This window comes from Bombina bombina, chromosome 8 (assembly GCF_027579735.1).
Source record: "Bombina bombina isolate aBomBom1 chromosome 8, aBomBom1.pri, whole genome shotgun sequence".
NCBI lineage: Eukaryota > Metazoa > Chordata > Amphibia > Anura > Bombinatoridae > Bombina > Bombina bombina.
Genome location: NC_069506.1, coordinates 320,723,694 through 320,739,798, shown reverse-complemented (window position 1 = coordinate 320,739,798; position 16,105 = coordinate 320,723,694). Strand labels below are relative to the sequence as shown.

Sequence of the window (16,105 nt, the reverse complement as noted above, 5' to 3'; positions counted from 1 at the left end):
GCGCTATGGAAATCCCATTGAAAAAAGACTTTGCGCAAATTGCGTAAGTTAATTTGCGGTACGGCCAAAAAAGTGTGCGGGACAGCCGTACCTACAAGATAGCAGCGGTAGTGAAAAAGCAGCGTTTTGAGCCGTAACACTGCTTTTTTACTCATAACGCAAAACTCTTAATGTAGCCGATAGTTTTGAGAGTTGTCCTATTCAGCTAATGAGAAATCTATAGGGATGAGTTTTGCATAACATTCTCTTCCTGATTTGTAAACCAACTCCAAAAAATATATTGTTTAAACAGCTGTTTCCATTGCTTAGTAGATTTTATGTTGTACTTCATGACCCATTAAATCTAAACATCATTTATTTCATTGTTTTTCTCCATATGCTATAATAATTACTATGTTGAACATTATGAAGAGACATTGAATGTTTTTCTCATCACAAAACCTGACCATTTCTCATGTTTTCTTCGTTTAGAAACCTACCAGAATCCAGAACTTGACCCAGTGGCCTCAGAAGAGCAGGTGCTTGAAGTTAAGGGTTATCTTTCCAATGTTGCTGGCATTAGTGAAGTGCTCGCTCGGCGGCATATGAAAGTGGCCTTTTTTGGAAGGTAAGTTACTTTTTGTATTGCCCAATAAACATGCTTGTTTGAGTGGATATCACACATGTATTATAATTACATTGATAAAGGAGGGGGTGCATCCCCTGAAACATTGCTCAGTTTATCAGATAACTATGTTAAAATGGTTGTTCGGTACTGCTCAGGGTGCAGCCTTTCAGCTAATGTTTCACAGAGGTGAACTACCCTGTAGTATTTCAGATCTGATCCAGTCCGTAAAGTCAGTTCTGCCGTTCTCTGAACAATGGAAAGCAGCAAATACCAGACGTATATTCCTCTGGCCATGTGAGCAAGTAGTCCATGTCTGTTTTTTTCCTTCCTAGGCTCACTACACCCTGAGTAATTCATTCATTTGTGTATTCAAAAAGAAAATGGAGAGGCACACTAAACGGAGAATGAACAAAAAATGGAAAATGCATTATTGATCTAAAAGAGAGTGGTTCTGGTCTAGATTGAGCAAGCATAGATTTTTTTTTAGCATTTTCAGCTGCGTGCACGCCTTCATTTTGTCCTTGCATATACCAGATATGTCTAATAATTATGGCAGCAAAAAGTACTCTGTAGCTCTGTAGAATTAGACTCATTTTCTATATAACTTTCTAACTGAAAACATTCAGCATCACCCTATTAACATTTAGAAAACATTCTGATAAATGTTTTTACAACTAAATACACAATTATGTACATGTTTAATAATGTCTAATACACCGTTTTTTTATATTAAAGTTGCATTCCAATTGTAAAATAACATACTCTAATTTTGTTTCTGCATTACTGACTCTAGCTTACTATGTTTAGCCCCTGCCCGCCGTTAGAACATTCCATGCCATCCAGAAAGTGCTGGGCTTTAATGATGTCAGGATGGCATAGAATGTCCTAATTTGTATGGTCCCCTGCTACCTCTCAGTGACAAAAAGAGCGCTGGATCCAATACTGGAACTTGCCTGGCAATTCAGGCAGTCCCCCAGGATCCCGATCAGTGCTCAGATTACAGTGTCGATGAGTCACTGATACAATGTGACAGCCAATGATTGAAATCATTAGCCGTCAGCACGGTCTCTACTTCTCTCTTTCCTCAGTGCGATCTAAAGCAAGAGAGATCAGTGCTACATAGTGTCCCAAAGTGTTCCACAGTAATAGTATACATATTTAAAAAAAATATAAAATAAAAAAAGTAAAAAAAAAAAAATATATATATATATATATATATATATAAAAAAAATATAAAATAAAAAAAGTAAAAAAAAATAAATATATATATATATATATATACGCAAAAAATAGAAGGCACTAACTGGGTTTTAGTAAAAAGAATTACTCCTTTAATTTGTGACGTTGAGGGGTAGTTAACCCCTTCTTCAGACAACAAAAAAACAGTAATAAAGTGCAATTTATACTCCCAAACGAGCTGCAAACAAATAGTGGCCCCTGTTCATGTGTGCTCCATGGAAGAAAGCACTTCCGGTTTGTCGTGTCTTATGTAAACACACACCCCAAGGTTGCCTTGACAACATGACAAATACCGTAGCATATTTCTATAGTGTGAATCAAGAGATATAAGTAAAAGTGACAAGAGTGTTCATATGTTCATTAGGATATGCATCTTGAGATCGAATAAAAAAACAAAAACATAAAATGTTTAAACTCCAACTTAGGAGAATGCAGAGATATCAGCATTATAATTCACAATCCCAAGTAGTATATTTCAAACTTATTAAAGGAACCACAAGCTAATGTGGTGAATATGTTAAAAATGCACACTTCAAAACTATTACGTTGGCTACATATGACAATCGTGTACTATAGTCAGTATTCCAGACTTTATCTGCAGTGATTTGCGTGTACAAAACGATTATTACAAATGTGTGCCAGAAGTGAAATCCATAGTATAACATATGTCTAAATACCAACTACTATCTGACTTAAAGGGAAACTGAACCCAAATTTTTTCTTTCGTGATTCAGATAGAGCATGTAATTTTAAGCAACTCTCTAATTTCTCCAACATTGGTGTGTCCGGTCCACGGCGTCATCCTTACTTGTGGGAATATCTCTTCCCCAACAGGAAATGGCAAAGAGTCCCAGCAAAAGCTGGCCATATAGTCCCTCCTAGGCTCCGCCCACCCCAGTCATTCTCTTTGCCGTTGCACAGGCAACATCTCCACGGAGATGGTTAAGAGTATGTGGTGTTTTAGTTGTAGCTTTTTATTCTACTATCAAGAGTTTGTTATTTTAAAATAGTGCTGGTATGTACTATTTACTCTGAAACAGAAAAAGATGAAGAATTCTGTTTGTGAGAGGAAGATGATTTTAGCAGACAGTAACTAAAATCGGGTGCTGTTTCCACAAGGACTGTTGAGATGAAGTAACTTCAGTTGGGGGAAACAGTTAGCAGACTTTTTCTGCTTAAGGTATGACTAGCCATATTTCTAACAAGACTGTGTAATGCTGGAAGGCTGTCATTTCCCCTCATGGGGACCGGTAAGCCATTTTCTTAGTCTCAAACAGAATAAAGGGCTTAATATGGGCTATAAAACTGGTAGACCCTTTTATGGGCAAAATCGATTGCTTTATTTGGGCATTTTATACATGTTATGCTTGTAATTCACACTTATAAGCTTGGGGAACGTTTTTTAACGTCAGGCACTGTGTTAGACACCTTTCCAGTCAGGAAGGGCCTTCCCAGTTGTAGGCTGAGCCTCAATTTCGCGCCATTACTGCGCAGTTACTTTTTGAGAGCAGACATGCAGATGCATGTGTGAGGATCCCAAAGTAGTTGGAAAAGTTCCTAGAAGGCTTCATTTGGTATCGTATTCCCCTCTGGGTTTGGTAAAGTCGCAGCAAAGGCTGTAGCTGGGACTGTAGAGGGGTTAAAACTGTAACCGGCTCCGGCTTCCTTCATACTTTCTCACATATTCAGTAATAAAGTGTGTACTGTTTAAAATTTAAAGAGACAGTAACGTTTTGTTTTAAAACGTTTTTTTTGTACTTTATTGACAAGTTTAAGCCTGTTTAACATGTCTGCACCTTCAGATAAGCTATGTTCTATATGTATGAAAGCCAATGTGTCTCCCCCTTCAAAATTGTGTGATAATTGTGCCATAGCGTCCAAACAAAGTAAGGACAATACTGCCACAGATAATGAAATTGCCCAAGATGATTCCTCAGATGAAGGGAGTAGACATGGTTCTACATCATCTCCTTCTGTGTCTACACCAGTTTTGCCCACGCAGGAGGCCCCTAGTACTTCTAGCGCGCCAATGCTTATTACCATGCAACAATTGACGGCTGTAATGGATAACTCCATAGCAAATATTTTATCCAAAATGCCTGCATATCAGAGAAAGCGTGATTGCTCTGTTTTAAACACTGAAGAGCAGGAAGGCGCTGATGATAATTGCTCTGTCATACCCTCACACCAATGAAGGGGCCATGAGGGAGGTTTTGTCAGATGGGGAAATTTCAGATTCAGGTAGAATTTCTCAACAGGCTGAACCTGATGTGACATTTAAATTTAAATTAGAGCATCTCCGTGCACTGCTTAAGGAGGTGTTATCTACTCTGGATGATTGTGACAACTTGGTCATTCCAGAAAAATTATGCAAGATGGACAAGTTCCTAGAGGTTCCGGTGCACCCCGACGCTTTTCCTATACCCAAGCGGGTGGCGGACATAGTGAATAAGGAGTGGGAGAGGCCCGGCATACCTTTTGTCCCCCCTCCTATATTTAAAAAATTATTTCCTATGGTCGACCCCAGAAAGGACTTATGGCAGACAGTCCCTAAGGTCGAGGGGGCAGTTTCTACTCTAAACAAATGCACTACTATCCCTATCGAGGATAATTGTGCTTTCAAACATCCTATGGATAAAAAATTGGAGGGTTTGCTTAAAAAGATTTTTGTACAGCAAGGTTACCTCCTGCAACCCATTTTGTGCATTGTTCCTGTAACTACAGCAGCGTGGTTCTGGTTCGAGGAACTGGAAAAGTCGCTCAGTAGAGAGACTCCGTATGAGGAGGTTATGGACAGAGTTCACGCACTCAAGTTGGCTAATTCTTTTATTTTAGATGCCGCTTTGCAATTAGCTAGATTAGCGGTGAAAAATTCAGGGTTTGCAATTGTGGCGCGCAGAGCGCTTTGGCTAAAGTCTTGGTCAGCGGATGTATCTTCCAAGACAAAATTACTTAATATCCCCTTCAAGGGTAAAACTCTCTTTGGGCCAGAATTGAAAGAGATTATTTCTGACATCACTGGGGGAAAGGGCCACGCCCTTCCACAAGATAGACCTTTCAAAGCCAAGAATAAGTCTAATTTTCGTTCCTTTCGCAATTTCAGGAACGGACCGACCTCTAACTCTGCATCCTCTAAACAAGAGAGTAACGCTTCACAAACCAAACCAGCCTGGAAACCGATGCAAGGCTGGAACAAGGGTAAGCAGGCCAAGAAGCCTGCTGCTGCTAACAAAACAGCATGAAGGAGTAGCCCCCGATCCGGGACCGGATCTAGTAGGGGGCAGACTCTCTCTCTTTGCTCAGGCTTGGGCAAGAGATGTTCAGGATCCCTGGACGCTAGAAATAGTTTCTCAGGGTTATCTCCTGGAATTCAAGGAACTAACCCCAAGGGGAAGGTTCCACATATCTCACTTATCCTCAAACCAAATAAAGAGACAGGCATTCTTACATTGTGTAGAAGACCTGTTAAAAATGGGAGTGATACACCCAGTTCCAATGGCAGAACAAGGAATGGGATTTTACTCAAATCTGTTCGTAGTTCCCAAAAAAGAGGGAACCTTCAGACCAATTCTGGATTTAAAAATCCTAAACAAATTTCTCAGAGTACCATCGTTCAAAATGGAAACCATTCGAATGATTCTACCTACAATCCAGGAAGGTCAATTTATGACTACCGTGGATCTAAAGGATGCGTATCTACATATCCCTATCCGCAAAGAACATCATCAGTTCCTAAGGTTCGCCTTTCTGGACAAACATTACCAGTTTGTGGCCCTCCCATTCGGGTTAGCCACTGCTCCAAGGATTTTCACAAAGGTACTCGGGTCCCTTCTAGCGGTTCTAAGACCGAGGGGCATTGCAGTAGTACCTTACTTGGACGACATTCTAATACAAGCGTCGTCTCTTTCAAAGGCAAAGGCTCATACAGACATCGTTCTGGCCTTTCTCAGATCTCACGGATGGAAGGTGAACATAGAAAAAAGTTCCCTGTCTCCATCGACAAGAGTTCCTTTCTTGGGAACAATAATAGATTCTTTAGAAATGAGGATTTTCCTGACAGAAGTCAGAAAGTCAAAACTTCTAAACACTTGTCAAGTTCTTCATTCTATTCCTCGTCCTTCCGTAGCTCAGTGCATGGAAGTAGTAGGGTTGATGGTTGCAGCAATGGACATAGTTCCTTTTGCGTGAATTCATCTAAGACCATTACAACTGTGCATGCTGAAACAGTGGAATGGGGACTATACAGACTTGTCTCCAGTGATTCAAGTAGATCAGAAGACCAGAGACTCACTCCGTTGGTGGCTAACCCTGGACCACCTGTCCCAGGGAATGAGCTTCCGCAGACCAGAGTGGGTGATCGTCACGACCGACGCCAGTCTAGTGGGCTGGGGCGCGGTCTGGGAATCCCTGAAAGCTCAGGGACTATGGTCTCGGGAAGAGTCTCTTCTCCCGATAAACATTCTGGAACTGAGAGCGATATTCAATGCTCTCAGGGCTTGGCCTCAACTAGCAAAGGCCAGATTCATAAGATTCCAATCAGACAACATGACGACTGTTGCTTATATCAATCATCAGGGGGGAACAAGGAGTTCCCTGGCGATGAAAGAAGTGACCAAAATTATACAATGGGCGGAGGATCACTCCTGCCACCTATCTGCGATCCACATCCCAGGTGTGGAAAACTGGGAAGCGGATTACCTGAGTCGTCAGACTTTCCATCCGGGGGAGTGGGAACTCCACCCGGAGATCTTTGCCCAGTTGACTCAATTATGGGGCATTCCAGACATGGATCTGATGGCGTCTCGTCAGAACTTCAAGGTTCCTTGCTACGGGTCCAGATCCAGGGATCCCAAGGCGACTCTAGTGGATGCACTAGTAGCGCCTTGGACCTTCAACCTAGCCTATGTGTTGCCACCGTTTCCTCTCATTCCCAGGCTGGTAGCCAGGATCAAGCAGGAGAGGGCTCCGGTGATCTTGATAGCTCCTGCGTGGCCACGCAGGACTTGGTATGCAGACCTGGTGAATATGTCATCGGTTCCACCATGGAAGCTACCTTTTGAGACAGGATCTTCTTGTACAGGGTCCATTCGAACATCCAAATCTGGTCTCCCTCCAGCTGACGGCTTGGAAATTGAACGCTTGATTCTATCAAAGCGTGGGTTTTCAGATTCTGTGATAGATACTCTAGTTCAAGCCAGGAAACCGGTAACTAGAAAAATTTACCATAAAATATGGAAAAGATATATCTGCTGGTGTGAATCCAAGGGATTCTTATGGAATAAGATCAAAATTCCTAAGATACTTTCCTTTCTACAAGAAGGTTTGGATAAAGGATTATCAGCAAGTTCTCTAAAGGGACAGATTTCTGCTTTATCTGTCTTATTACACAAACGACTGGCAGCTGTGCCAGATGTTCAAGCATTTGTTCAGGCTCTGGTTAGGATCAAGCCTGTTTACAGACCTTTGACTCCTCCCTGGAGTCTAAATCTAGTTCTTTCAGTTCTTCAAGGGGTTCCGTTTGAACCTCTACGTTCCATAGATATTAAGTTGTTATCTTGGAAAGTTTTGTTTTTGGTTGCTATTTCTTCTGCTAGAAGAGTTTCTGAGTTATCTGCTTTGCAGTGTTCTCCGCCCTATCTGGTGTTCCATGCAGATAAGGTGGTTTTGCGTACTAAGCCTGGTTTTCTTCCAAATGTTGTTTCTAACAAAAATATTAACCAGGAGATAGTTGTACCTTCTTTGTGTCCGAATCCAGTTTCAAAGAAGGAACGTTTGTTGCACAATTTGGACGTAGTCCGTGCTCTAAAATTCTATTTAGAAGCTACAAAGGATTTCAGACAAACATCTTCTCTGTTTGTCGTCTATTCTGGTAAGAGGAGAGGTCAAAAAGCGACTTCTACCTCTCTTTCCTTTTGGCTTAAAAGCATCATCCGATTGGCTTACGAGACTGACGGACGGCAGCCTCCTGAAAGAATCACAGCTCACTCCACTAGGGCTGTGGCTTCCACATGGGCCTTCAAGAACGAGGCTTCTGTTGATCAGATATGTAAGGCAGCGACTTGGTCTTCACTGCACACTTTTGCCAAATTTTACAAATTTGATACTTTTGCTTCTTCGGAGGCTATTTTTGGGAGAAAGGTTTTGCAAGCCGTGGTGCCTTCCGTTTAGGTAACCTGATTTGCTCCCTCCCTTCATCCGTGTCCTAAAGCTTTGGTATTGGTTCCCACAAGTAAGGATGACGCCGTGGACCGGACACACCAATGTTGGAGAAAACAGAATTTATGCTTACCTGATAAATTACTTTCTCCAACGGTGTGTCCGGTCCACGGCCCGCCCTGGTTTTTTAATCAGGTTTGATGAATTATTTTCTCTAACTACAGTCACCACGGCGCCCTATAGTTTCTGTTTTTTTCCTCCTTTCCGTCGGTCGAATGACTGGGGTGGGCGGAGCCTAGGAGGGACTATATGGCCAGCTTTTGCTGGGACTCTTTGCCATTTCCTGTTGGGGAAGAGATATTCCCACAAGTAAGGATGACGCCGTGGACCGGACACACCGTTGGAGAAAGTAATTTATCAGGTAAGCATAAATTCTGTTTTTACTCCTATTATCAATTTTTCTTCGTTCTTTGCTATCTTTATTTGAAAAAGAAGGCATCCAAGCTTTTTTTTTTGGGTTCAGCAAGAACAACCCAGGTTGTTCATCAAAAATGGGCCGGCATCTAAACTTACATTCTTGCATTTCAAATAAAGATACAAAGAGAATGAAGAAAATTTGATAATAGGAGTAAATTAGAAAGTTGCTTAAAATGTCATGCTCTATCTGAATTACGAAAGAAAAATTTTGGGTTCAGTGTCCCATTTTAAACTATGCTTGCACAACTGTGATATCAATCAACATTACTTTTCTCAAGTTCTGATACAAATTCTGCAACATGTTCAGAACTCTAGAACACTATGATTATTATAAAAACAAAACAAATGGATAAATACATATAAATATCAAACGGCTTGCACTCTCTGAATTTCTTCAAACATGTTGTGTATTTTTAATTAACCCTTTAAGGACCGGGAACTTCAGACAAAAACTTCCCCAAAAGACCAGAGCATTTTTATCATTTTTGCCATCACTACATTTAAACATAAATAGAGCCTTTTTTTTTTATATATATTTACCTATCAAAGCTATATATATATTTTTAGTAGACAACCCAAAGTATTGATCTAGGCCCATTTTGGTATATTTCATGCCACCATTTCACCTCCAAATGCGATGAAATAAAAAAAAAATTGTTCACTTTTTCACAATTTTAGGTCTCTCACTGAAATTAATTACAAACGGCTTGTGCAATTATGGCACAAATGGTTGTAAATGCTTCTCTCGGATCCCCTTTGTTCAGAAATAGCAGACATATATGGCTTTGGCGTTGCTTTTTGGTAATTAGAAGGCCGCTAAATGCCGCTGCGCACCACACTTGTATTATGCCCAGCAGTGAAGGGGTTAATTAGGTAGCCTGTAGTGTTAATTTTAACTTTAGTGTAGAGATCAGCCTCCCACCTGAACCTCACAAACAGATCTCTTCCCTCCCCACCCCACAATGGTCTCCCCCATCTTAAAGGGACATAAAACCCAAAAACGTTCTTTCGTGATTTAGATAGAGAATACAATTTTAAGCAACTTTCCAATTTACTTCTATTATTTAATTTGCTTCCTTTTCTTTTTATCTTTTGCTGAAAGGTTTATCTAGCAAAGCTCAGGAGCAGCAAATAACCTAGGTTCTAGCTGCTGATTGGTGGCTGCATATATACACTGATTGTCATTGGCTCACACATTTGTTCAGTTAGAAACCAGTAGTGCATTGCTGCTCCGTCAACAAACGATACAAAGAGAATGAAGCAAATTTGATAATAGAAGTAAACTGAAAAGTTGTTTAAAATTGTTTGTTCTACCTAAATCATGAAAGGAAAAAAAATGGGTTTCATGTCCCTTTTAAGTTCTGGCAGAATTTTTTTTTTTTTTAAATATTTTCTGCAGTGTAGGATCCCCTTTTACCCCCAACCTCCCTGATTCCCCCCCTCTATCTATTTGCCGCCATCTTAGGTACTGGTACTTAAAAAAAAAAAAAAAAAATTACCATTTTGTTCTGTAGTGTAGCTGCCCCCCCTTGTTGCTCTTCCTCCCTCCTTCCCCCTCACTTCCTGGCTTTTTTTTTTCCCCTATAGCGTGGCCTAGCGGTCCCGCCCTCCTCTCGCCTCCTCCAGTGATGGGCTACCCGCCTCCCTCCTTATGTTCTCACCCATCAACGATCAGCACCACTGCTGTCCGATGCAGTGAGGGCCACAGAGTAGCCCCCTCTGCATCGGTTGCTCTGCATATCTATTTCTGCATTGCCCCACTCGTGGAGGATGCAGAAATAGCACAATCTCGCTATTTTGAGCAAGATCGCGGCAGAGAGAAGCCCAGGGTACGTCACTGGTCCTTAAGGGCATAACGACCAGCGTCATACAGGGTACGATGATGGTCGTTAAGGGGTTAAAATTGTACCCCCAAAACGTCACCGCCATTTACAGCAACTCCTTGCATCACAACAAGCATTTTTGTTTGTGAGCCAATAAATTATTTTAACCTGTTTCTGACCTACAAAATGTTTTGGAATATAGCTACTCAAACAAATTTATATGCCAGTATCAGTTAACCAATCTGAACTCTCACCATGTTAAAAAACAAAAACTGGCACCCCACTGACATACATTAAATTAAATAGTTTTGAGCACTGACCTTGGCAATGGATATAGCGAAAAAACAACAGCATACGTTCCTACTGCTACCAGCATCCCATCCTGGCTACCCCTCTTTCTACAGGGATTATGAAGAGGGATAGATATGCTGGGTTTTCTGCATATTCATGAGAATGCCCAGTGTCCCCTAGAAATCACCCCTTGCATGATAGGTTATACAAGATACTGCCCCTAATAAAACACCAGTCTCAAAAGTTTTCAGAATATTACACACCTGACCAGAACATCTGTGTAGATGAATCCCTGATGAAATTTAAGGGAAGATGGCTTTTTAAGCAATATATTCCATCTAAGCGTTCACACTATGGAATAACATTTTATAAATTGTACGAGCGCACTACAGTTTATACCTAGGCTTTATGCATTTATGAAAGGAAAGATAGCCATCCTGGCTGCCCAAATTCTATGGTCACAAATGATGGTCACAAATGACAAGATTGTGTGGAATCTCCTCCTACCCTTGTGGAACAAAGGCTACTATCTATGGGTGGACAACTACTATAGCAGCATAGATTTGCTTAAAAATGTATTTTAATTTGAAGCCCTATCCTTTGGCACAGTGCGCAAAAATTGTAAAGGTTTACCCCAGAAGCTGACATACGGCAAAAACTGCAGAGGCACAACATCAGCTTTACGCCATGATGAAGTGCTAGCCCTTCTGTACACTGACAAAAAAAGACGTGTACATGATGAAAGTACAGTGCCAGTGTCTTTCAGGGGAAAATATGCAAAAATCCAAAAACCAGAGTGTATTGTTGAGTACAGCAAATATATAGGGGGGAGTAGATTTACCTGATTAGTGCTGTGACGGAATCCGGCTACCCCGACTTGGTAGTCTTGCCAGAGGATTCTTCCAGCACCTGGAACCTGCCGCTATGTAGCAGAGAAGAGTAATTTTAGCAGTTCCCACCCAAATAACTAGAGACTAGCATTCAGGTGAAACAAGAAGTATATTTTATTGGGAAAAACACACATTTATACAGAAACTGATCTTGATGAGTCTTATCGGCCCCCCAAATTTCCCGACCCTTCAGACAGGCTGGCGCCTCCATAATGTCCAATGGCCCCCAGTGTCCAGTGGTACAGGGAGAGGGTGCATTCGGGGTGATCCCGGGGGAGCGGCAGCACTTCCAGGGTATTGCTGGGAAGCCCTTGGGCCCCCAGTTGCTTCAGTCCAAGAAGCACCTTGTTCCATGACTGGGGGTCGGAGTTAGGGGCTACACAGCGTACACCAGGAAGACCTCTGGGAAATGGGTATTGAGGGGAGGTCCGAAACCCCCGTTTCCTAAGAGGGCTCACCCCTTTAAGTCACCCCACCTCTAGTCCTCCCTGAAAGGTATCAGTCCCCAAAAGAGTGGAGCTCTAGGACGAGGGGCCGCTGGAGCGACCTGGATCAAAGGGGACCGGGAATCCGAGCTGCTGTGTCCGGCCGGCAATTCCATGGGGCCGGCCGTCTGCTGAATAGGGCTTGGGAACCCCAGTTCCTTATGGAGCTCACCTCCAGCAATTGGCCCACATATTACTCTTCCCACGAGGTACCAATCCCCAAAAGAGCGTAGCTCTGGGGCAAGGGGCCTCTGAAGCGGCCAGAGGTAAAGAACTCCGGAGGACGTTGGGAGCGGCGGCCGGGCAGCCGGAGAGGGGTAGGCCCGTCAGAGACCAGCTCTTTCAAGATCCGGTTCACACACAAATCCTTACAAAAGGAAAGGTCTGGGGGATCTCGGTTGCTCTGAGGAGCCCAAAACTGCCAAGAACAAGACGGGGGTTAGGTAGTAGTGGGTAGGGGTTTAACCCTTGCAGCCGGTATCCGAGACAAGTGCATACAGCCATTTCTGGTTCAACGCAAGACCAAATTCATTCCTAGGCTGCCATACTGTTTCAAAGGCAACATAGGCCTAGAAAATCAGTGTGTCAAATTTCTATGTATGAAGACTGAAATGGGCAGGTCCCATATTTGGCTCTGTGCAAGTGTTCACAGTGTAAATGTATAAGAGCCTGTAATTGGTTGATGTCTGTCACATGATACAGGGGGCAAGCATTGATTGATGTAAATTTTGAAAATTGTTTGAAAAAATCTGCTCCATTTTAATATTGAGAGTAGATGTTATTACATTGTCTGTTTATTGTTTACTTGTTAATTATGCAATTCTACTGCATTTAATGTTCCTTTTAAACAAACAAATACATTCTTGCTCAGGAGTTGAAAGCCTTGCATATCCCAAGCAGGACACAACCTGTGATTGGTGGGGTTGTGCAACTGCTGCTCCTTATTGGCTTGCTGACCATGGTGTGCTTGGGAATCCTGAAGAGGAATGCACCTATGTTTTAGATATGTTTGTGTGGGTGAAAAACATAGCTAGGATCAGTAATGAAACGATTACACGTCTTTAATTAAACTCTTGGTAGATTCCACACTCCATGTAAAACCATTATCTTCTCGTATACCACAGATAGGTTTTATAAGTAGACATGCGCAGTTTAATTATTGTAATTTCTATGTTATGCTGGAATTTATTTTTAACTAAGGAAATGTTTAGAAAAAAGAGCAGCAATAATTTGGCACATTTATTATTGGCCAAAGCAAAACATTTTGTTATCTGTTTGTTCCAGGACCAGTAATGGAAAAAGCACTGTGATAAATGCTATGTTATGGGACAAAGTGCTTCCGTCCGGCATTGGACACACCACCAACTGCTTCCTGCGTGTGGAAGGGACAGATGGCAATGAGTCCTATCTGCTGACGGATGGCTCAGAGGAGAAGAGGAGCGTTAAGGTATTCTGTTTTACACATTGTTGTATTCGTAACCGTTTGCGCTATTCTTGTGTGTGCACTAACCTGGCAGAATGAGGCGCACTCTAAAATCAGAGAAGAGCAGAACAGACCCTCCCACTAAAGTGCATAAAGCCATAGTAAAATAATTTTGACATATGTGAAAGTCAAGATATATACTGTATGTATTGAATTCTAGCTGCAGCTATAGTGTACATTAGCTAGACTGTTCAGGATAGGGATATACCACTGCACCAATCATTGTGAAGCTGGATATGCAGATTTTATTGTCTATTCTGGGGGTTTATTTTTGTTTAGAGAAAATGTATCTAGAGGTTGCTGAGATATCAGGGTTAAACAAACAATACAAAGCTTTCAACTGTTTAAATCAGATTTATAATGTAGGAAACTGGCACACCTTGAAAACAAATTTTCCCCCCAAAAAGTTAAAATTAGAAGAGTATAATATATAGGTGGGCAAATCTGCTGTTCCTAAAGAGTATAAGGACTCAATGTGTATTCCAAAAAAATATGTATTTTCAAACACAAAATCTCTAATAACATTTAAAGTGATATTTATTCAAAGTTTTTTCATTCATACGTTTTGATAGATTACACGCTTAAAATAAATAGCATATCTAGACAATGATATATAAAAAAGTAAAATTAAATGACTTAAATTCTAAAATGTATATAAAAAAAAACACCGGTGTTTGACTATATTAAAAACAAATATTTCCTAATATCTGCTGCTTGTTGTCTTCCTACTTAACAATAACTGTCTATGCACACTGCTCAGTTGTTATCCTTTTACAATGTATCTATGCATTCACTATACATATCGTTAGGTATACAATGTATCTATATATGCAGTCATTCTACACATTACTTAATAAGCAATTGTCTTATTCTAATCAAGTTTAAAAATATAGTAACCCACAGAAAAAAACTCTCTTAAATGTCAGTCTTATTGCCTTCTATACCAGTAAAGCTTATTGGTTACGGGCTTATATCTGTATTTGCAGATTCAATATATTCTACTAAACGGACAATACATATATTTGTTATTTGTTGTTTGTATCCTTTCTAGATCTAAATGTCTTATGATTAGATCAAGGTACCTTATAGCGGATTTATAAATACCGATTTCCTCGATGTCGAATCCAGAAGTCCAAAAAACAGTGCACTGTTTATCTACGTGTCTTGTCCACTTTCTGAGTGGTTGGGTTAACACGTCTTGGTCTGTGTTGTCTCAGAGATGGATCCTCCACATCTACCGGGTATTTTCTCAGAGATGGGTCCTCCTCATCAACAGAGTGTATCCCTCCACTGTGTTTCTGCGGTAAAGTGCCTCCGGTAAGACCTGTGCTTAGTAGTAGTAGTAGTAGTTCTCAGGTTCCAGGTAAACAGATGATCCAACTTCTCTAATCTTCGATATTATATCCTTACGTGTAGCCAGCAATCAGCCGATGTGTGCATCAGGTTTCTACACGTTTCGGCTTGGCAGCCTTTATCAGCCTTTTATCAGCCTTTTATCAAGCCTTTATCAAGAACTTGATAAAGGCTGCCAAGCCGAAACGCGTAGAAACCTGATGCACACACCGGCTGATTGCTGGCTACACGTAAGGATATAATGTCGAAGATACGAGAAGTTGGATTATGTGTTTACCCGGAACCTGAGAACTACTACTAAGCAGAGGTCTTACCGGAGACACTTTACCACAGAAACACAGCGGGGGGATACACTCGGTTAATGAGGAGGATCCATCTCTGAGAAAATACCCGGTAGATGTGGAGGATCCATCTCTGAGACAACACAGACCAAGATGTGTTAACCCAACCACTCAGAAAGTGGACAAGACACGTAGATAAACAGTGCACTGTTTTTTGGACTTCTGGATTCGACATTGAGGAAAGCAGTATTTATAAATCCGCTATAAGGTACCTTGATCTTATCATAAGCCCGTAACCAATAAGCTTTACTGGTATAGAAGGCAATAAGACTGACATTTAAGAGAGTTTTTTTTTTCTGTGTGTTACCATATTTTTAAACTTGATTACTTAATAAGCAATTGTCTTATTCTAATGTGTAGAATGACTACATATATAGATACATTGTATACCTAACGATATGTATAGTGAATGCATAGATACATTGTATAAGGATAACAACTGAGCAGTGTGCATAGACCATTATTGTTAAGTAGGAAGACAACAAGCAGCAGATATTAGGACATATTCGTTTTTAATAGGCAAACACTGGTGTCTTTTATATATATTTTAGAATTTAAGTCATTTAATTTTACTTTTTATATATCATTGTCTAGATATGCTATTTATTTTAAGCGTGTAATCTATCAAAACGTATGAATGAAATTTTTTTGAATAAATATCACTTTAAATTTTATTAGAGATTTTGTTTTTGAAAATACATCTTTTTTGGAATACACATTGAGAGTCCTTATACTCTTTAGGAACAGCAGATTTGCGCCACCTATATAATATAAGGGTTAAACACCATACACACACAAGAATGTTTTTATACATAAAAAAGGCTTTATTTAATAGCAAAAAATCAATAGGGTTGAGGCCAAGATTTTATATCCACACTGAAATGTCAAAAGGAATGAAATGTCTACATTAAATGCCCCCAACCCACATCATTTAAAAAATATAATATTCAATCTGTTTTT

The 16,105-nt window shown here is 40.7% G+C and overlaps 1 protein-coding gene across 1 annotated transcript in view; it reads left to right on the top strand.

Moving 5' to 3' along the window:
• Positions 1-471: 471 nt before the first annotated feature.
• The window catches only part of MFN2 (mitofusin 2), a gene marked incomplete at its 5' end in the record, with an annotated part of 116,895 nt that continues 101,261 nt past the window's right edge, over positions 472-16,105 (top strand). The window contains 2 exon segments of the mRNA XM_053691529.1: positions 472-607; positions 13,253-13,415. Of these exon segments, the coding sequence (XP_053547504.1) occupies positions 472-607; positions 13,253-13,415 (299 nt within the window).